Raw genomic sequence first — 22,501 nt, forward strand, 5'->3', positions numbered from 1 at the left:
ATTTGCCATGACATCAGTCACTTGAAACAATGATTCAAGGACAATTTCATGATTGGGAGATCTTGTTCCTTTCAATTAAGTCATTCCTTTCTCTGTCGAAAGACAACATGAGTCTCTTGACAGCCTTTTGTATCTTGCTCTGAGATAGTGTGCTTCAATTTTGCAAATCATTTGTATCTTTCCCTAATGTTGTGCACCTTAGTTCTGCAAGTCTTATTAGGAGTACCAAGTTACAGAGGCAACACTGTAATAAATTAAATTCATATTGCGAGTTTGATTCTCACCTTGGTTTTTCCCTGCTTGAGTTTTCCATGTAAATTTGGTGTTATTGCATTTGTTATTCTTTGTGCTTTCATGATTTATTACTGTTGTGATTACATGGTTGAGGTTTAAAGTTTAAAGATAAAAAAATAAGTAAATTATTAGTGCTTCAGATTGATTTACTCCCCCTCTTAGTCCTGTGGTGTGTTCAATAATATTCATCTCCAATTTTTTATTATCTCTATTTCTTTATACTCTCTCATTCTCAAATTGAAGTTAGTGCACTCAAATATAACCATCATGCATGCCACATATGCCTCGATGAATAGATTGAAAAGTGGCTCAAAATGAATGGCATTATCATAACTTCTCTCTATTGACTTGGTTAGTACCATAGGTACTCCTCGTGGAAAATAATTTATGGTTGTAGAGGTGATGTGACAATAGATATCTAAAAAATTAGTAACCTTTCTAAATACCAAAATAATTGTGCAACATTCACAATTCTTGTGTGCACACTTAAATATCATGCTCACATTGTGCCACTTCACATATGTATCCATTAAAGTCTTGCATGCAAAAAGCTATAAGAGTAAAAAGTGTATGCCTTATACTTTCCCCATTGTTGTGGACTCATCTTGACTATTCGAGTGAGATAAATATTGTACAAAATAATACTTTTATATGCAAGTTGACAATTAACAACCTAAACATAAACTAATCTCATCCTCACATACCCAAAGATCTAGATTTGATCTACAATCTTAGTCATTTATTGTCCTAGGTTGATTTTGAAGTACAAAGAAGAAATTTGCTTACATTAGTGGGCACAAATTTGATCCTTGAACTTTCAAATTCAAATTTATACTCGAGCCCAAGCCAAGCCCTTCACAAGCAACCTTTATGAGCAACTTAAACACATAAATGTTCAAATTACATGCTGGGGTGTCATATAAAAGAACAAATCCTAACTTATTATGATCATCTAGGAATCATTGAGACACTTGATCTAAGATCTTTAAATCATTGAGACACCTAATCAAAGATTTAGGAATCATTGAGACACCTGATCAAAGATTTAGGAATCACTGAGACACCTAATCTAAGATTGAGGAATCATTGATACCTAATCTAGGATCCAAGAATCAAGTGAGCACCTAGAAAACATGAAGGAATTATCTTATGACTCAACATCAACATTCTTGGCATATTGCATGATTGCTAGGGATGTCTTTGATTATTATCTTATTGAATAAGATAATGGAAAGATCTTCACTCAACAAGTTCCCAAAAGTATTCGTCAATACTATGAATCATTTATTCAAGTCTCGATAACATAACAAATATGTTTAAAACATTGAAAAATAGACAATTCATTTTCATAAATACAAATAGAATCCACAAATAATTTTACACATTCAAATTTAATCTAAAACAAAAATAGATAATAAGAAAACAACCACGAAAATAGAATACGACCTTCTATTAGAAGGTATCAATCGTAATATAATCCTTGAAACAAAGTTTGAAAGCATAGAAAACGAACTTCAAGAAATTACTTCGTCGTAGCTTCCAACAAAAATAAAATCCCAAGTTGATTTCCTCTCATGGTGTGATTTTGCTTTGTTCTAGGCTAGGGAAGCCTAAGGAACCAAGGCTTTCTTTTTAACTCTAAGCCTACATAATAATCTATAATCCCTTCATTTAATCATTTAATATGTATGCCTTTTCATCTTTGCACAATTCCCTCCTCCGGTCTGGCGCTAATTCAAATTGATCTCTTCGTATTACAAACAAAGCAAGTTTCTGGACTCTGGACATTTCTTAAACTGTGCTGGACTGATCTGTTCTGTAAATCTATGGCTTCTTCCTCTTCCAGCCATGCCTTACCAGGTGGAGGAAAAGACCAGGAAGAAAAGAGAGAAGTGAAAGCAAGTGTAGAGGACGATGGAAGAAAAGAAGAGGAAACAAAAACAGGCGAGAAAGGAAAAGACAGGGAGGAGGAAGTTAAAAAAGAAGGGAACGAAAAAGAAGAACACCAACTGCAATTGTTTGCCCCCATCAACGAAGGAATTGAGCAGCAGCAAGAGGACAGAAATGAAGTAGCTCAATTCATAGAGCCGTGAGATTGCACACCCGTTATATTTTTCTTTATTTAGAACATCAGTATTAATGTGTATATGCCGTATCCAGCCAATGCTCCGCTTCTCTGTTTTTTGTCAAAATCCATATACATTTATAGGCTTATTCTGTCGTATTTTTTAAGATCCGCACGCTTTCTTGAAATTTTGATCCTATTGTATGTTTGGAATAAATTCTTATATCTTTTTAGGGAATAATTAAATGTAATATCTGAAACCAAATTAACAGGAACGAATAGAAGCTGACAATTCTTTTATCTTGGATTAATTACCTTGCTGCTCTTAGCTGAAAATTGGGTTAATGTTCTAGTTAGAGTTGTGAGACAAGAAAAACATATTAGGGTGCAAGAAGATTAGGGTGTGGGTTAGTTTCATCTTGATAAGAATTGTGAAGGTATTCTGGAGGATATTATATTTTCGGAAAGTTTTTACAAGAATTGTGGGACAAGGCTGGCATATAAATCATTTCTCCAGTGGAAAAGATGTTAAGGGGTGAGAATTAAACTTAAAGTGTGACAATGAATTTTGATCTAATTCTTTTTATTGGAGAATGCCATAGATCTAAGGGGGTTAAGATGGAAATCCTAGGCAGGAGCTTCCCCTGAAACCTTTGTAGTGGGCTAGAATGGACATCCTGGTCGGGAGCTACTCCACTGAAATTTTTGAAGTGGGCTAGGATGGACATCTGGGGCTGGATCTGCTCCCATAAAACCCTTGAAATGGGCTAGAATGCAGATCTGATACAGTCCAATAGTCAAGGACCCAATGAAGGTTGGTAGCTTACAGAACACAGATGAAAATTTTAAAAAAATAGATTAAAGGATTACAATTGAGAATTTTATTCAAAAACTGGCAGATGGTCATCAACAGATATCACATTTACATTTATGACTCAACCATTGAATTGGCTCTAATGTTCCCTTTTTGGAATTAGGATTTAATAATAATTAAAATATAAGAAAGATAAAAATAAAATATAATATAAATAAAATCTGGTTAAATTTAATGAATGGTCAAAGGGCATGAAATGAAGAGTTGCGGCTCTCTCAAACACGAGATATAAAAGGGAGATCATTTCATTTAAGGAGGACATCCATGGATCATCAAGATTGAATCATAAATTGAGCAATCAAGGAAGAAAGAATGGAGTATATGAATCAAGGAAGGATTAATGAAAGAAGAAAGGAATGGGAAGATAATGAGGAAGTGACTATTTCAAGGGGCAGAAGTTATGAAAGGTTGTACTCTTTCAAAGGGTGGTAATTGTGAAAAGTTGTGACTTTTGCAAAAGGGCAGACATGATGAAGAGATGTGAGAAGATATAAAGGAGAGAAGGTTTCATTCGAGGAGGACATGCAAGAGAGAGAAATTTGGAAAATAATTTATTATTCTCAAGAGGCAGCAATGAAGGGTGGTGACTCAATCCTTATGAAAAGTGGGGACTTTCACCAATAAAGTATTAAAGAGAGATCACTTATCAATCATCACTCATGAATCCATCAAGCAATCGTCAATAATCAAATCAAGCAAACAATCAATCAGTAAATCATCACCTTATCAAATTAGTATTCATTCAATCATCATTCACCAATATATCAAATTAGCATTCATTGCATCGTCACTCATCAATCATTTAATCAGCAATCACTTAATCATCACTCACCAATATCTCAAATCATCCAATCAAGGGAACTCATTCAATCAATCAATCAATCATACAAATATCAATCATTCAACAACAATTCATCATGGAATGGAAGTCATCAATTTGGAATAGAAACTGATTGCAGCAACTAATAATATTCAGAAATATAATTGTAGCAGCCATTTGAGAATATATTTATTATTTCATCAAGATGCATTTAATTGGAAATAGTCTAGCAAATTCCTTTAGCAATCTATTTTGAATTTTTAGAAATGTCTTGCAAATAGGAAGGATGACCAGCCTTCTGAGTTCATGAGAGTTGACGTATCGACCATTCTTCAACAAGTATGCCACCACAAGATGGATGTATTGCAGGTCTTGCCATCGTGGGCTGGGAGGTGAATGAGTGCTCTTGGGCTTGTTGAGGAAGGCAATCTTTATGCGTCTTATCAAGCATGCCACCCTAAGATGGATGGATTGAAGATCTTGCCATGCTCATAGGCTAGGAGGCGAATGGGTGCTCCTAGGCCTGATCGAGGAGGATGACCAACCTTCAAGGTGGATTGAGGGATATAGTGGAGTTGAAATCCTTCCATGTTCGTGTCAGGGATCCAATTATGCCTTGGGGCTTGAGCATCTTCTCAAGTATGCCACCCCAAGATGGATGGATGGGGAACATACCCATGCTCTTGCAATACAAGTACAACTATCCTTGAGATTGTGGTTTGCAAATATTCCTAATGAGTTCCTAGTATGATTGACTATAGGAATATGCTTTGATCAAAATAGTAATTATGTATATGTTGTATTGAATTAGATATTAATAATGAATATATATGGTTTTAAATGTTATTATCAATTTTAAATATTTAATGTCCTAATATGAGTTTCTAGTGATTAATGGTGTGTGCAAGCCCTAAATCAGAAATATTCCAAAAGGGACCTTATAGTTGGCAATTTTATTTTAAGTTTCTATTGAGAAAGATAATGTAATTCTCATCTTAAGTTGGAATTATTGTTTGAGGACTAAATTCATGTAAATTCTAAAAAGGGGCATTACATTGGCACACATAAACACGCTATAGGAATACTTGATGACCTTGATTACAAACATCAACATAACTATTACAAAACTCAATCAAAACATAAGAAACAACATTCTCTTGTTGACCCTGACTCTTCCAGACACAAAACTTCAGTGACCAAGACAAACACTATTGATTTCTTTAACTAACATCACTCCTCTAAACAGAAAAAAACTCCTAAATTTTATACTTGACCTTGTCATGTTCTCGACCTCCCTTTGGCTAGACTTGAGCATGGTATTTTAGAGGAGTTGATTCCAGAAATAACAGTCGGTTATTCTCCACACTAGCCACTTGAATCAATGAAGGAAAAATGCTAATTAATTTGTTTTTCATGGAAGCCAAATTGGGTGCCTCCTTTTGAAAATAGAAGATTTCTACCCAAAAAGGAAATGTCCACTGCCCCACTACTGCAAACACTAGCAAAATAGTTTATTATGCTAAATTTGCCCCTACATAAGGAGCCCCAATTTGAAGAAAATGTTCATGAGTTTGAAGACTCATGAACTTTTAGGTGTTCAAGAACTAGAGTTCCCTCTTTGGCCATTTCCATTTCTTTCATTCAAGTAGCCTCTTCAATCACTCTGTTTTTCTGTTTGATCAAGCATTACTTGTATTCCTTGTTCCATGTCCTCTGGTTGTCTGGAAATCAACAACAGATTGAATTTTTTCTCCTCTTTCTCAACCATTTTCTCTAGCCACTTCCTTTGCTGGTCATCAATGCATTTGCCTTGTTTTGCACTTGTTTTGCCAACATCCTCGGAGACTCTACCTCCCTTATTTGTGATATCCATAAACAATCTGAAAAGGAGCCTTTGTTGTACTTCTGTTGATTGAATTATTGTAAGCAAATTCTGCTTGTGCTAGGACTATATCCCATTGGGGAGGCCTCATTCCAGCTGAGCATCTTAGCAAATTTCCCAGATTCTTGTTCACAACTTTTGTTTGCCCATCCATTTGTGGCTGATAGGCTGAACTAAAATTTAGCTTATTGTCTAACTTCTTCCATAATGTTCTCCAAAAATATCTCATGAACATAGTATCATGATCTGACTGTGGAGCCTCACTATTTCCTTGAAGAATAAACTAGCTACATGAGAAGCATCGTTCGCCTTTTTGCAAGGAATAAAGTGAGCCATTTTGGAAAATTGATCAATTACAACAAAGATAGAATCATTACCTCTTTGGGTTCTTGGTAACCCAAGAACCATTCACCCAAGAACCATTCTTATTCTTCAATGGCTTTTTAGGAATAGGCAAAGGCTGGTATAATCTGATATTCAGTCTCATTCCTTTGGCAAGTTGGCAAACTTGACATTGTTGAACCAAATGTTGTATGTCTCTACTCATTCTGGGCCAATAATAATTTTCTTTTATTTGTGCTAGGGTCATGTCTACACCAAAATGACCAGCCAAACCCCCAGTATGTTTTTCTCTTATTAAATTCTCTTGCATGGACCCTTCGGATATGCACAAACATTTGCCTTTGAATAGTGATCCTTCTTGTATAAAATAATCAAGCCATGGAGTTCCTTCTTGATCAATCGGTTTTTTACATGCAGCCCAAGCCTCTTTGAAATATGCATCTTCGTCATATAGTTCTTTGATTGCTTCAAATATAATGACTTCAATTTTTATTTTATTTACCAAAAATATTCATCTACTAATAGCACCAGCCACTAGATTAGTCTTCCCACTCTTATGTTTTAAGACAAAAGAATAACCCTGCAATAATTCTACCTACTTCATGTGGCTTTGATTGATCTTGTCTGTTAATGTATTTTAGTGCATGATGATCACTGTATAAAACAAATTACTCGGGAAGCAAATAATGTCTCCATTTTTTTAATGCTTGAATAATAGCATAGAATTCTTGATCATAAATTGAATATTTCCTTTCGGCTTCATTTATCTTTTCGTTAAAATAGGCAATGAGTCTTCCTTCTTGACTTAGTTGTTGAACATTTTGTCATTGATGTCAAAGGTCAGTTTTTGAGATTCCGAGATTGAATTGAAGTTTTAGTTGAGCTGCTTGTCTGCTTGCTCCCTTGGTTGAGTTGCTTAGTTGTGTGTGACAAATTGGTCTAAGTGCTTAGTCATCTTATTCACCAAGACTTGTTCAATCCTTTTTAGGGATTATTCAAAGTTTCATTAAGAAGGGTGACGTTGTTTTAGATGTTTTTGCTTAAGTGGCTTGTTAACGTGGCTTATATGGCAGAGATTTAATTGCATATGATTTGTATAAATGGTAGCTGTCTTGGTTGACATGTCTCTGTTTTTGAATTGAAATTGTGAAGTATGTTTGGGAAACGTACAACATCTTCCTCACAGGATTCAAGCTATTCAAATCATTAAAAATTCCTTTCTAACTACTTTGCGTAAGTCTTCAATTATTATGCATTCAGTAATCATAGAGGCGGCTGTAATAAAAGATGTTCATTTTAGAGGAGTTTTTGTTTGGAGAATTTGGCAGCTGTTGGTATCGTTTTCTTTCAGAGCTAGCGTTTTGTTTGTTTGTTGAGTAATGCGTTTTTCTCTTTCCTTGACAAAGGAATCGACTTCTTTGTTAATCGAAGGCATATTATTTCTTGCTGTCTTTTTGTTTCTGCTGAGAGTGGTTTGAGAAGTTGCACATGGCGTGAATGAAGGTGATACATTTTTAAGACTGGTGAATGGGTCAGAAAACATGGGCGTTACTAATATGTATTTGGTTTGATAATGCCATTAGGATGTATTTTTTTGAGATGGTGTTGATTTTCAAGAGGTCGGGTTTAGAATTGTTTTCTTTGCAATGTCCATGTTTTGAAGGATAAATCGTGATATGAGGAGATTTGTGTGTTTTTAAAAAAAGAAAATAATCGGCTTGAATCAATGGCATTTTTTGTTTTTTTGGTTTCGCAAATATCTTGTTTTGACAATAGAATCTCTTGGTGTGTGAAGAGCCTGTTTTTAGGTATGAGGAGTGGAGTGAACAATATCGTGTTTTTTAGTTGTTTATAGGTTGTGTGATATGTTGTTAAAATTAGAACACCAAGTTCCTGAGAAAAATATCCCTGCGTGGGAGTGTGATGTGTAGTGGCGATGCATTTTTTGTGCGGTGAGAGGTTTTGAATAGTGTGGGACTGCATATCATGTCGTTTTATGGAGCTCAGTCATACAACTGCAATATAGTAAACAAAACAGCTATTGTTTTGTGAGCACAACTTTTTTATTTGTTTTGGTGGTGGTGTATTGATTTAAAAAAAATAATGAGTTTCTTATTTGTGGTATAGATGTGACAGAAAGAAAAAACAACTAAGGCTGATTTTATTTTTCGCTGCTTTCATAAGAGCTTGTCACAATGAGTTGTGAAGGAAGATTATGGCTTTTGAATGGTGAATATATCTATTGGAGTTCGTTTTCATCTGTGTGAGGCTTTCAAGAACATTGAATGCATAGTGAAATTTATCTATCAAAAATGGAGTCAGAGTTTGGAGACAAGATTGCTGCTACAGAATTGTGAGTGTAATTAATATCTTCCCTTGAATCTTTTCAAAATTTGAGGTTGGTGCCTCTATTGTATGATGTTGGTGCTTTAGCTGAACAGATAGTGGGTGCTCTCCATTGTAATTCGGGTTGGTGCCCATTCTTGTTAATGAAAGCTTTGTATGTTGTGGTTTTCTACCTGAAAGGGTTTTCCATGAGAAAACAAGTGTTGCTGTCTTGATGATTGCTTTCCTCAAGTTTTATGTGTTTTTTCTACTTTAAAATTGAAAAGTTCGAAATACTGATTCACCCCCGCCCTCTTAGTATTTCTTGTGTGCTTCTTAATTGGTATCAAAGTCGGATACCTTCTAATAAAGCTTAAAAGCTTGAAGGATTGATCTCATTAGCAAACAAGATGAATGCTCTTGAAGGACTGGCAACAAATAGAGCTCCTTTGTTTGATAGCTCTAACTATGCGTTTTGTAGTGTTCAAATGAAGACCTATCTGATGTTGCTTGGCTTGGATGTTTGGATGAGTATAGTAGATGGTTATACTATTCCTTCAGTTCCTCGTATTGATGCTGATGGAAAGGAGGGTTTTGAAAGTAATGCTAAAGCCATGAATGCAATTTTGTGTGGCTTATTAGAGTCTGAATTTGTAAAGGTCATGCATTTTGATACAGGTCATGCATTTTGATACAGCTCAAGCTATGTGGGAAAAAATTCAAATGCATATGAAGGAGATGCAAAGGTTCAGAATGCCAAACTTAAAACTCACAGAATGCAGTTTGAAAGTCTTAGAATGCGAGAAGAAGAAAGTGTTGCAGCGTACTTCTTGAGAGTTGATAAAGTTGTAAACTCTCTTAAGAGCTTAGGTGAAAAGATTGAAGATAAGATTGTGGTTTTGAAGACCTTAAGGTCTTTACCTGTAAGATTCAATGCTAAAGTTTCAGCAATTAAAGATATGGGTGATCTTGACAAGTTGACCGTTGACAAGCTTCATGGTATCTTGACAACCTATGAGATGAGAACGAATACTGAATCTTCTTCGAAGAAAGAAATTGCCTTCAAGGCCTCAAAGAATAGTAAAAAGATAAGGGACATATGTTAAGTGAAAGTTCTAATGGACCCCTACCTTTTTGCTTTCTAGGGTTTTGTTTTCTAGGTCTTTTAGGGTCCTGTCTATTAGCCTTTGCGTTTTGAGTGTCATCAAGGGGATCGCGAAGATAGCAAGCTCTGTTTTAGCTAGGGTGAGTCAGTGGATGCTCAGGGTTAGGGTCATCTTTGAAAGTCTTCCTTAGGGCGAAGTTTTGCTATGGTTGCTAATTGTGTCTTGTTTTTGAAGAGGTCAATGAAGCTTGGTGAGTGAATATCATTTTTGAAGGTCTGAGTTAGGTCAAAATGGTGAGTGATGAAATCTTGGGCGTTGATTGATGAGTAGTTGACCTATCTGTCCTTTGGAGACGCCTTGGCCAAGTCTAGGCATGATGATTTGATGAAATGGTCAAGAAGCTTGAGCTAGACTTGAATTTCGCTCCTGACCCTTCCAAAGGGTCCAGAGCAAAATTTCACCAAGGACCCAAGATTTCACCTAAGTCAAAGAGTGGTTGAGCGAATTGAAAAGGATATGGAAGGATATGCACCAAGGGTTGAGTCTAGGGCAAAGTCAAGTTAATTCCAAAGTGAATCAAGCCTAGAATCAAGAATTTCGCTCCTGACCCTTCCAAAGGGTCTAGAGCGAAATTCTTGAATGACCTTATTTCCTCACTAAGGCCTTGAAATAAATGCCACTTTGAGAGCAATTTGACTTGTTGATGATAGGAGGAAGTCTAAGAAGTTATATTCAAGCCAAGAAAGGGAGGAAAAAGGTGAGAAATGAGCCCAAGTAAGAATTTCGCTCTTGACCCTTCTAAAGGGTCCAGAGCGAAATTCACATAACCTTCATTTTCTTCCTTGTTATGGCCAAGTTTTGGACTTCTAAGGCATGGTTGGAGTGACCTTGAGGTGTTCTAGCCTTTGAAAGGACGTTTGAGGCGATGAAACAGTGAAAATCAACCTAGAATGGAAATTTCGCTCCTGACCCTTCCAAAGGGTCCAGAGCGAAATCCTCATCTGACCCTCTATTTTGCCTAGGACATTTGAAAGACCTTGTTTTGAGCTAAGTAAGTGGCAAATAGACTTGATGGTGATAAGGAGAGGTGAATTTGATCAAGTTTGAAGGTGAATTGAGGCAATAGAGTGTGAAATCAACTTATTTTATGAATTTCGCTCCTGACCCTTCCAAAGGGTCTAGAGCAAAATTCCTAAAATCCACCTTTTCCTTTCATTTTTGTGTCAAGCTAAGTGTGGATCAAGGTAGATTGAGCTTGGAAGGACCCCTAAGCATGCCTTGGAATGGATTGTGGCCACCAATGATGAAGATTTTGGGCTAGGACAAGAATTTCGCTCCTGACCCTTCCAAAGGGTCCAGAGCAAAATCCCAGATAGGTCCTGTCCCTGGCCATGATTTTTAGCGAAATTCTCCTTTCTAGCCATTTTGAGGTCAAACAAAGTGTTGCAAGCATGAGAGAAGGATCCAAAGGGAGAGTCAAGGTAGAACAAAGTGAGAAGAATGGAGCTAAGTAAGAGAAAATAAGCAAAGAAAGAATTTCGCTCTTGACCCTTCCAAAGGGTCCAGAGCGAAATTCCTCAAACCACCTATTTTCTCCTTGTGTGAAGCCAAAACATTGATTCCTATGGTGTGGTTGAAGGTGGAGTGATGTATTTTTGCCTTGTAAGATGAATTGAAGTGAAGGAAATGAAGGATCAAGTCTAAAACTTGAATTTCGTTCCTGACCCTTCCAAAGGGTCCAGAGCGAAATTCTCAATTTCACCTAATTTTCTCATAATGAAGGTCAAGGGGTGGATTCCTAGGCTTTGATGGAGAGAAGGCTAGTGTATGCTTGCCTTGGAAGGCATTTTGGAGTTGAGAAATAATAGAATCTGTCCTAGAATTTGAATTTCGCTCTTGACCCTTCCAAAGGGTCTAGAGCAAAATCCTTAAAAAAACCTCCATTTTGCTCCAATTTTGCATTAAACTTGGTGTTGATTGAGATTGAGGGCATCCTTAGACATGTATCTGAGCAAGTATGGTCACAAAGTGAGAAGAATTTGAGCCAAGAATGCAAATTTCGCTCCTGACCCTTCCAAAGGGTCCAGAGCGAAATTCCTAAGTGGTCTAGTATTTTGCCTAGGTCCTTGAGCAAAACCTTGCCCTGGGCAATTTTGGAGGTGAATGACTTGATCTTGGTGGAATAATGTTGAAAATGAGGTCTGATTGAGCAACTTTGTCAAAATTCGCTCCTGACCCTTCCAAAGGGTCCAAAGCAAAATTTTTATAGGGCCTGTCCCTGGAGAGGATATTGAGCGAAATTCCATTTTGATGTCTTCTCATTAATGATTTAAGGTGGAAAATGCTATGTTGAAATGAATATGTCATATGTGCTTAATCATCCTTTGGTTTATTTTGCAGATGAGAGGAGACCAAGTCGGGACAAGGGCGACCTATTCCAGTCCATCCTCATCAAGGACATTCCAAGAGCACAAAGATGGACTCAAGGTGTTTTGAAGCCTTGGAAAACTACAGGTGTTCAAGAAGTTGCCAAAACCTTCACTTCACCACGCTAAGGAACCACATGATGACAAAGAAAGGCTTTGCCAACACTTTAGGGCGAGATATGCTATTGGAGAAGGAAGACTTGACAATAAGTAAGGCTCATCAAGCAAAGGAAGTACATCATTCATCACGTTAGAGACAGAAAAGGATCAACCAAGTCACAAGCGTTAGACAAGATGGCATCCCAGTCATCATTCCTCCGGTCGGATTGGTCCACCTTAGCATGACCAGATTCAATGTACCTAATTTATCGGAGGCGGCACAAACTTCAGTGTACCTACCCCTGCTTCCTATTGGTCCTCACTCCTGGAATGTAATTTTCTCATTGGCTAAGGAAGTTTGTTATAACAAACCCTAATTAGGGTTTCTATCCAGTAATCCTAGCCATTGATTCTAAGTCAATCAACGCCGTCTATTTGTAAAGGGCTCCCTATATAAAGCCTTGGCTCCTCATTTGTAAAGGTTAATAGTTAGCTAATAGTGAATAGTCAGAGAGTAGGAAATAGTTAGAGTAGAGTAGAAAGAGAAGGCAAAGATTGTTTCCAAGATATTGTTGCAAAAGACTTGTAAACTTCATTGAAGAAATGGTGAATTCTATGGGTCGATTCAACAATTTGCATGGTCTCTATATTTCTCAAATTTGATTTCATGTTATTAGGTGAATGGAAGAAATTTGTATGATCAACGGTGAAATTCGTATATCCATACTACTGGCCGTTTGTTGATTGCAGACTTGCTTTGCATAGTCAACTGGAATCATTCAGCTTAAGCTTAACTTCAATTATCGCTTCTTCCTTGATATGCATCAACCTGACGGTATCCATTGCGGTATCCATGCTTGTAGCGATGATCTAAACATCATGAAGCTTTCCTCAGAAGATCGCACTAATCTTGTGGAGATGATCCTAGGATGTCAAAGCAAGACTTAGTTAGAATTTCATCAAAGGTCATCCATTGCTCTTACATTCTTAGTGTTAGAATTATATCCTTCTCCAACCCTTATCCTTTTTCCTTTTTTCAAAATCAAGGGCCGGTGAAATTCCACGTTCCAGTAATATCCAAAGCAAATCAGACGTTCAGGTCGTCAAAAGTAAGTCCCCTTGTGATTCCAGCAAAATCACATCGTACCGCAAAGAGCTTATCCACACGTAGAGAACCTACATATAAGAACCTTGGAGTTACTCCGATTGATCCTTCGACAAGATCTTCAGTAGTCGGGAAACTTTGTTCAAGAGAGGATAAGGTACCTTTAGGTATTTTATTCTGTGTTTGGTCGTGTACAAAAGACACATCAACACTACTCTAAAGAGGAAAGCCGTTCATCAAATGCAAGTGATGAGGAGTCCTTAAATGATGAGATTTTATTCATGGCCCTAGAAGAAACAATCTATGAAAAACAAGAAGAAGAAGACTGTTGATGTGTTGCTCAGGCACATGCAAACTTAGAATAAAATACCAAGGTATCTTATCCTCTCTTGAACAAAATCTCTCGGATGTTGAAGATTTAGCTTAAGGATCACCCAAAAAGACTCCAAGGTTCATGTATGTAGGATCACTACATTTGGATAAGCCCAATTGGTCGTTGTGATTGCTGTTTCATCAAGGGGCATTTATGGTTCGAAAAGATCTCTTGAAGTGGCTAGCAGATGGTATGCAATAGGATTTCTTCCTAAGACTACTAAATAATTACCAAAAAATGACAAAAGATGAGGGTTTAGAGCAAAGAAACGGGACTCGGACTCGGCAAGGCCGACTTGGACTCAGACTCGGGACTCGGTGTCAGACTCGGCTCCAGACTCGGGAAAGTTAAAAACTCAAGAAATTTAGAGATTTTTAAAGATTTAAAACTTGTTTCAGACACCCTTTATTGAATACACCTTAAAGACACAAAAACATCATCAAACTCGGCTCATTTGATTACATACACAAGTATACATCAATCACATAAGCATAAACGCAAATTGTAGCTGAAGAAAATAACAAACATAGATATATAAATATTGTCAAATGTATACAATATTACAAAACTCATGGAATAAAAAATCCATGTCATCATATGATCATCATCAAATGTTTCATACAAATACCAAAGGTAAATAGTAAATGCTAAATACAACTACAAGTGTACAAGCCTATGGCTCAGAGGGCCGTGCAATTGCACCCTCTCGCCCTGGCCCCCTGCGAAGGCGTTTAAAGTAGGTCCTGGATGATTCAGCAGCCATAGTTGCTCCCCGTGACACCATGCCATGCTCACCAACATCAGGAACAACTGTGTCATGCTCGCCAACATCAAGAACAACTGTGTCACTCTGAGTCTCAGTATTTCCTGTCTCTGCTCGTGCTCTCTGCTCCTCCTCTGCCATGGCTACAGCCTCAGCCTCTATATCTACCTGGTCAATCCAATCAATGTCATCATCACTAAATACAGCTGTAGGAGTCCCAGGAGTTGTCTGATTCTCATTGGCCCACTCTGCTTCAAGATCAACCTCATCTAGAATGATAGGAGACATGTCAACTATTGCATTCTTTCTCATTCTCAGGCGGAGGTTGTAGTGAACAAAGACGAGATCATTCATCTTCTCCACAGATAATCTATTGCGCCTCTTGGAGTGTATGTGCTCAAACATACTCCAATTGCGCTCACAACCTGATGCGCTGCATGGTTGGCTCAAGATGCGAATGGCCATTTTTGAATATTTGGTTTCTCTGGGCCAAAAAAGTTCCACCAATGATCTGAGTTTGAAATGAGAAAAATAAATAAAATCAGTCTCACTCATGAACTCATTTAACAAGTTACAATATAGTATTGAATAAAACTAAAATTAAGCCTAATAATTTATTTTTACCTGGCATCATAGTTGTCCTACCATCTTTGGCGTTAGGACGAGAGAAGGTCTCCCCTTGTGCATCTGAGAACATCTGTAGCTCTCGAAAAAGGTCTATTTGAGAAGTACCAGTAGGTCCCATCTTTGCCATGATTGCATATAGCCCATTAAGGACCTCTACATTAGCCTTGAAAGAAGGGATAAAACGGAATGCTAGATTCAGATAATAGGTTGCCGCATGGATGGGCCTATGAAGCTAATGATGCCATCTCCTATCAATGATCTCCCAAATGGGACCATACTTGCTCTCATCTCCTCGATAGACGAATCTGATGGCCTCCTTCACCCTATCCATGCCCTCATATATATAGCCCATTGCGGGCTTATCTCCATCCGCAACTTGCAACAAAAACCACCAAGGGCTTAACAAACTGCAAAATTGAAAATATTGTGTAATTTAGAAAAATGAGCAAATAAGAGAATACATATAATAAGTTATAAAACATGAAGTTAAATTGTAGAATTTATAAAAAAACTACCTTCACTATCTCATCACAAGGGACCCAAAAGCCTTGCTCATAAAAAATGCAGTCTGCCATCTCTATCCCTGCAGGGGTGGTAGCATAGGATGAGGAAGACCACTCCTCACCAACAATCATACGTCTCAAGGCAGACTTAGACCTAAGCATGGACTGCAATGTGAGGAAGTTTGTGGCAAATCTTGTGATTCCTGGACGAGCTAACTCCTTCTGCTCTGTGTATTGTCTCATAAGAGCCAACACCCATGAATGATTATATACAAATTTGCAGACATTTCTTGCCCTTTCTACACATCTCTTGACCCATGGGATTTTTCCAATATCCTCCAACATGAGGTCAATGCAATGAGCAACACATGGAGTCCAAACTATAGATGGGTGCCTCTCCATCAATAGTCTACCTGCAGCAACATACTTTGTTGCATTGTAAATTGTAATTAATGGAGGTACAAACTACAAGATAGTAATTAATTTGCAAACAAAATTAGTTTGTAATCAAAAGTTTACCTGCAGCAACATAATTTGCTGCATTGTCGGTCACCACCTATACCACGTTCTCCTCACCCACATCTTCAATCACCTCCTCTATCTGCTCACATAGGTAGGTGGCATTCTTGCAATGGGCGGAGGCATCAATGGACTTGATGAAAATGGTGCCCCCTGAAATAAAAAAATAAAGCTAGGTCAATGATCATTCAATAAACCATTAGATAAAAAATAAAAAATTAAAGACTATATGAAACTAAAATTAATCAATCACCTACGGAAGAAACAAGAAAATTAAGGAGAGTTCTATTTCTCCTATCCGTCCAACCATCAGTCATGATGGTGCAACCTTTAGTGCTCCATATGTGGCGGCGTTCATCTAAATCCTTTTTCACATCATCCACCATTTGAGACAAAATGGGTCCCCTCAAATCACTCTCACTAGGGGCTTTGAACCCCGCCCCGCATATGGTAATGGCATCAACCATTTGTTGCCAATAAGGAGACCTGTCGCAAAGAAACTCAATGAGATAAACTAAGTATAAAAATTCAATGAGATAAGTTAAGTATAAAAATTAAAACAATCAAAGTTATCAAACATAAAAGTTAGTAAAAACATTCACCTAGCTACAAAGAATGGAATATAGCTGTAGCTCCAAAACCTGCCAATTGCCATTTTAGCAGCATCATGGACCTCCTTGTTCCAACCCATGCCCTCAAGCGACGGTTGGGACCCAGGAGTAGTGCGAGGCACAAAGAAGGAATCCAACCTAGATTTACGAATCCTAGGTCCAATGGTGACATTCCCACTACAACTACTAGTGGTAGGAGCATGAGAAGTGGCGGTGGCACTGCCACTTATAGAAGCAGAAGCAGAAACGGAAGCACCAGCAGTAGCAAATTGAGTGGGACGATATGGAGGTAAGGAAGAAGGGCCTCCAACGCAACCTAACTGTGTCCCTCTTCCTAAAACTGTCTCTCTCCCAATGGCCGCCCGATCCTCCTTTTGTTTCTTTTTTCTTTCAATCTCCTCAACCATTACATAACAATCACGTACGGCCTCAGGGACTGCTTTTAGGCATGGTTCGGCATCATGTCCACGCACACCAGCAATATGGTATTTCAGCCTATATATACCTCCATGGAATATTGTTCTGCAAAACATACATTTAGTTTGCCCCTTCCCTTGCCCTGGAAAATCCTCATGATATTTCCAAGCAGGGTCCTTTCTAATGGGGGGTCTAGAAGTTGAAGTAGACATTTTAGGATAGTTTTGTGAAACTTGAAGTTGAGGCAAATTGAAATAATAAAGTGAAGTTTGCTGCAATAAAACATTACAAATACAAAATAAAATTAATACATATTACATACATTCAAAAAAACTAAATTAGGGTTTGTCAAACCCTACTTTAAAAAAAAAGAAATTTACAAACCCTACATAGTACAACACTAACTACATACTACATGCTACATACACACATACAAAAGATTTTGAAAGAAGACGTAAAACTTTCAAAATAAATGGATACAAAATGAAATTTTTGCATACAAGAAACAAACTAATCTTCAAAAAAACAACCGTACCTCTTACAACAAGCTTGAAACGAGCTGCAAAGTCTTCCTATCCAACTCTTGATGCACCAAATCAAAACACAATGTAGCTCCAATGTGACAAATTGAAGAAAACTTGAGCTTCCTCCTTGCCGGTTTTTCTTCTATGCACCCTTGTTTTTCTTCCCAACTCACTTTACTCTTCCTTTTTTTGCAAGTGAATGAAATGAAAGTCACTTTTAGGGCTAGAAGACAATTAACATAAAAAAACGGACTTCAAAAAACTTTACATTATATTTTTTTTTTGTGTTTTTCATTTGCCTTACGCCGGCCGAGTCCGAGGCTCGGGACTCGCCAAGTTTGGCGAGTTTGGGCCAAACTCGCCAACTCGGCGAGTCTGGTGATTTTACTCGCCAGACTCGGACGAGTCCGAGTCCGAGCCCCTGGGACTCGCCGAGCATGACTCAGACTCGGACTCGCCGAGTCTGGGCGAGTCCCGTTTCTCTGGTTTAGAGAGATTCTAAGCTACTCTAAAATGAATGAATGAAGAAATGACACAAGTGAAACTCAACTAGTTATAGCTTTGCCATACGTGAACAACTCCACTAGAACTAGTGCAATCTTTTAAGGATGTTTGAAGATTTTCAAATCACTGCTAACCATAGACACCATCAATTGAATGCATATCAATGATTAAGCAATAATCGAACTTAGCACTTTCAAATGTTCGAGTTGACCACACAAGGCTCGCTTACAATCAGCAAGAAAGCTAGTGGTATGGATAATGAGCTTCACAATATATCAAATGCAATCTAAAGACTAAAACTAACATAAAAGTTTGACTTGAGATGACAAAGAACCATACAATAAGCTTCAAGGATTGAGCAAAAACACCATAACTTCAATGTTTCATTGATCCAAAAGCCAAACAACAATTCTTTGAGTCTTTCTCTTGCCAATATTCTAGCACTATTACTCTCTCTTCTACTCTATTGCTATAGCTATTGCTTACTAATATCACTATTAACCTTTACAAATGAATTGATTGGAGCTTATATAGGACTCCCAAATACAATGAAGGGTCAAGATCGGATGAAGATCAAGGGCCAAGTTCTTGCCACCTAAACCCTAATTAGGGTTTAATACACATGAAAACCCTATTAAGATAATCAACATCATCATGAATCAACCAATAAGAAGACAACATGTGTTGACATGGAAATTGAGGAAGCATCCTCCAATAGGCAAAGGAAATGCCAAGTGGACACATAACAAACTTTCTTCTAGAATTTTGTTCCCTTTTCCTTCTCCTTTCCGGCATATTCAATGAATCTGGACATCATGCTTTCAACTTCAGAAATTGGAATCTTAGGTAGATTCTTCATATGTTCTTCCAGGTGGATTACTTCATCGAAGGCTGCAAGAAGTGTGACCTCCCATTCATCCTCAAGTTCTTTTGTTTTATCAATGAGGAACATGGTGGCATGCATAAGATCTAACTATTTTTCTGTGATTGGTCCACCTTCTCCCTGAAAGATAACTTTTATCGTGCCTTCTAGCTCATGAATGTCCACATCTGTTTCAATTTCCGCCCTTTTGTCAAGAATGATGCACATCACCTCAATTATCTTGTCATGAATAGGATGAGCGGTGTCTTCGATTTGATTACATTTGTTACTCACATCTTCAAAAAGGAGTTTCTTCATTTGAAGCAAGGTCGACCATTGTAACAGATTAGGAGTTGTTTCTTTTCTAATTACCCCTTCTTGTGTCAGTATCTGTCTAGGTGCTTTCCTTATTGCTTGCAATACTTGAATGGTGACGTCCTTAGCATGAGTGAAGGCATCAACTGGCACCATGAGGCCATGAACTATCTCAAGAACTCAAATGGCTCTACCAAGTATCTTCATCATATTTCTTACGAACTCATTAGCCATTGTGAAGGATTTGCTGATCCGAGCCTCTAGAAGTCGTGCCGAGTTCTTCATTTTCTCCATGTGATCAATTGACTCAACGGGAAGTAAGGGAGGTGGTGTGGCTGCCCGTTGATGTGTTTTTCATGCACATGGGAACACAGAATAAAATACCAAGGTATCTTATCCTCTCTTGAACAAAGTTTCCCCGAATGCTGAAGATTTTGCCTAAGGATCAATCGGAGCAACTCCAAGGTTCTAATATGTAGGTTCTCTACTTGTGGATAAGCTCTTGTGGTATGATGTGATTATGCTGGAATCACAAGGGGACTTACATTCGACTGTCTGAGCATTTAATCTGCTGGAACTTGAATCCTATCTACTAGCTGGAAGATAAAGAAATGGCAAAAGCATAGGGTTTAAAGAATATATTCTAGGACCTAGAATGCAAGGATATAGATGAATGACTAGGTGGAGTCCTACTGGGCTAGGTTTCACCATCAAACTGAACAATTCAACACCAGCTCAGTGCGATCTTCTAAGGGATGCTTCAAATATGTTCAAATCGTACACCATTAGACATTGATCACCATTCAAGTTAATGCATGAACAATAGATGCGTAAGGACTTGAGATTAAGCTCATTCTATGCTAGTTAACCACGCAAGGCGCACTTACAATCAACAAGAGGCTAGTGGTTTGGACTAGGCGGATTCCATGCGAGTGCATTCAATAACTTCATTCAATCTAATTATTTACCATCTAAAATGAAGATTCAACAAGAGACCATGCATATTGCAAAGAAACGACACATTTCACCATAACGTCAATGAAAATGGAGTTCATTTATAATTTAGGCAACAATTTCATGCCTTCTCCTAATCTACTCTATTGCTATTCTATTTGCTTTTCTATTTTACTGACTATTCACTAACTCTTAACTATTAACCCTTACAAATGAAGAGCCAAAGCCTTATATAGAGAGCTCTTTACAATTCAATGACTCTAATTGAATGACAATCAATGGCTAGGATTACAAGATAGAAAACCCTAATTAGGGTTTGTTACAACAAACTCCTTTAGCCAATGAGAAAATTACATTTCATGAGTGTGGACCAATAGAATTAAGGGGTAGGTGCCTCCAAGTTTGTGCCGTCACTGGTGAGTCAGGTACATTGAATCTGGACATGCTGAGGTGGAGCTATCTAGCTGGAGAAATAGTGACTGGGATGCCACCTTGTCTGACGTTTGTGTCTTGGTTGATCCTCCTTTGTCTTTGATGCGATGAATGATGTACCTTCTTGACTCCCATGTGTTTGATGAAGCCTCCTCACTGTCAAGTTTTCTTCTCTAGTAGTTCATCTTGCCTTGAAATGTTTACAAGATCCTTCTTTTCTGTCATCCTGCAATCTCTTTGAGGATAGTTCTAACACATTTCTTGCAATTGTTGATCATTCGGAGTCCTTCAATTTAGTAGCACCTTGAGTACCTTCTCATGCATCCAAGGCGTCCTTAGTGATGGCGAAACTTGAATAGGTCCTCCTTGTCCTGGCCTGATCCTCCTCCATCTTGATTTTGTTGATCTGCAAAACAAACAAAGGATTATTAAGTATACATGATATATTCATTCTAACATGATATTTCTCACCTTAAATCATCAACAAGAAGGCATTAAGATCAACAAACCCTATAATAAAATTCGCTCAGGACCCTCTCCAGGGACATGCCCTATAGTAAAATTCGCTCAGGACCCTTTAGAAGAGTCAGGAGCAAAATTTGACGAAGTTGCTCAATTAGACCTCATTTTCAACATTACCTTACCAAGATCAAGTCATTCGCCTCCAAAATTGCCTAGGGATAGGTTTTGCTCAAGGACCTAGGCAAAATATTAGACCTCCTAGGAATTTTGCTTTGGACCCTTTGGAAGGGTTAGGAGCGAAATTTTGTATTTTAGGCTTAATTCACATTCCTTTAGCCGTGAACTTCACTTGACCTTTGAATCCCTTTCTCCTGAAGAAATCATTGATTTGACCCCCAAAAAGACCAAAACGAAGGATTTCGCTTTGGACCTTGGCCAAGGACAGGACCTATAAGGAATTTCGCTCTGGACCCTTTGGAAGGGTCAGGAGCGAAATTGGCATTTTAGCTCAAATTTCATCATCTCCTTGCCTCAAATCTCTTCTCAAGGCAAGAACACATTAATCCCTTCCCAACCATGCCATAGGAACAAAAATCTTGGTTTCAAACATAGAGCAAAATAAGGTTTTAAGAATTTCGCTCTGGACCCTTTGGAAGGGTCAGGAGCGAAATTTGCCATTTAGTCTTGATTCCATCATTTTCTTTGCTCCAATCAACCTTGCAAGGCAAATACACATCAATCTTCCCTCAACGACGCCATAGGGATAAGTTTCTTGGTCTCAAACAAGGAGCAAATAGAGTTTTTAAGAAATTTCGCTCTGGACCCTTTGGAATGGTCAGGAGCGAAATTCTTCCTTAGGCTCAATTCACACTTCTTTTCTCCTTTCTTTGCCTTGTATTTAACTTGTCAAACCTCCTTCTACCACCATCAAGTCAACTTGCCATCAATTTAGCTTAAAATGAGGTTCTTTTAGTGTATTAAGCAAAATTGGGGAGTCCTAGGAATTTCGCTCTGGACCCTTTGGAAGGGTCAGGAGTGAAATTGATATTTTTAGGCTCAATCCACATCCAACTTGCCTTGAACTTGCCCATTCCCCTTTGTCTTATCATATTTAAGCTAACTTGCTCTCAAAGTGGTGTCCATTTCAACGTTTTGGCAAGCATTTAGGCTATCACAAGGATTTCGCTCTGGACCCTTTTGAAGGTTCAAGAGCTTGAAAATTTTTCGCTTTGGACCCTTTTGAAGGGTCAAGAGCTTGAAATTTTTTCGCTCTGGACCCTTTGGAAGGGTCAAGAGC

At 38.0% G+C, this 22,501-nt stretch overlaps 1 protein-coding gene across 1 annotated transcript in view; it reads left to right on the forward strand.

Moving 5' to 3' along the window:
* Positions 1-1,875: 1,875 nt before the first annotated feature.
* The window catches only part of LOC131046705 (uncharacterized), an 88,675-nt gene continuing 68,049 nt past the window's right edge, over positions 1,876-22,501 (forward strand). Inside the window, exon 1 of the mRNA XM_057980488.2 lies at positions 1,876-2,383. Coding sequence (XP_057836471.1) covers positions 1,983-2,383 — 401 coding nt within the window. The 5' untranslated portion in view covers positions 1,876-1,982. The remainder of the gene's footprint in view (positions 2,384-22,501) is intronic.

Source organism: Cryptomeria japonica, chromosome 7 (genome assembly GCF_030272615.1).
Source record: "Cryptomeria japonica chromosome 7, Sugi_1.0, whole genome shotgun sequence".
NCBI lineage: Eukaryota > Viridiplantae > Streptophyta > Pinopsida > Cupressales > Cupressaceae > Cryptomeria > Cryptomeria japonica.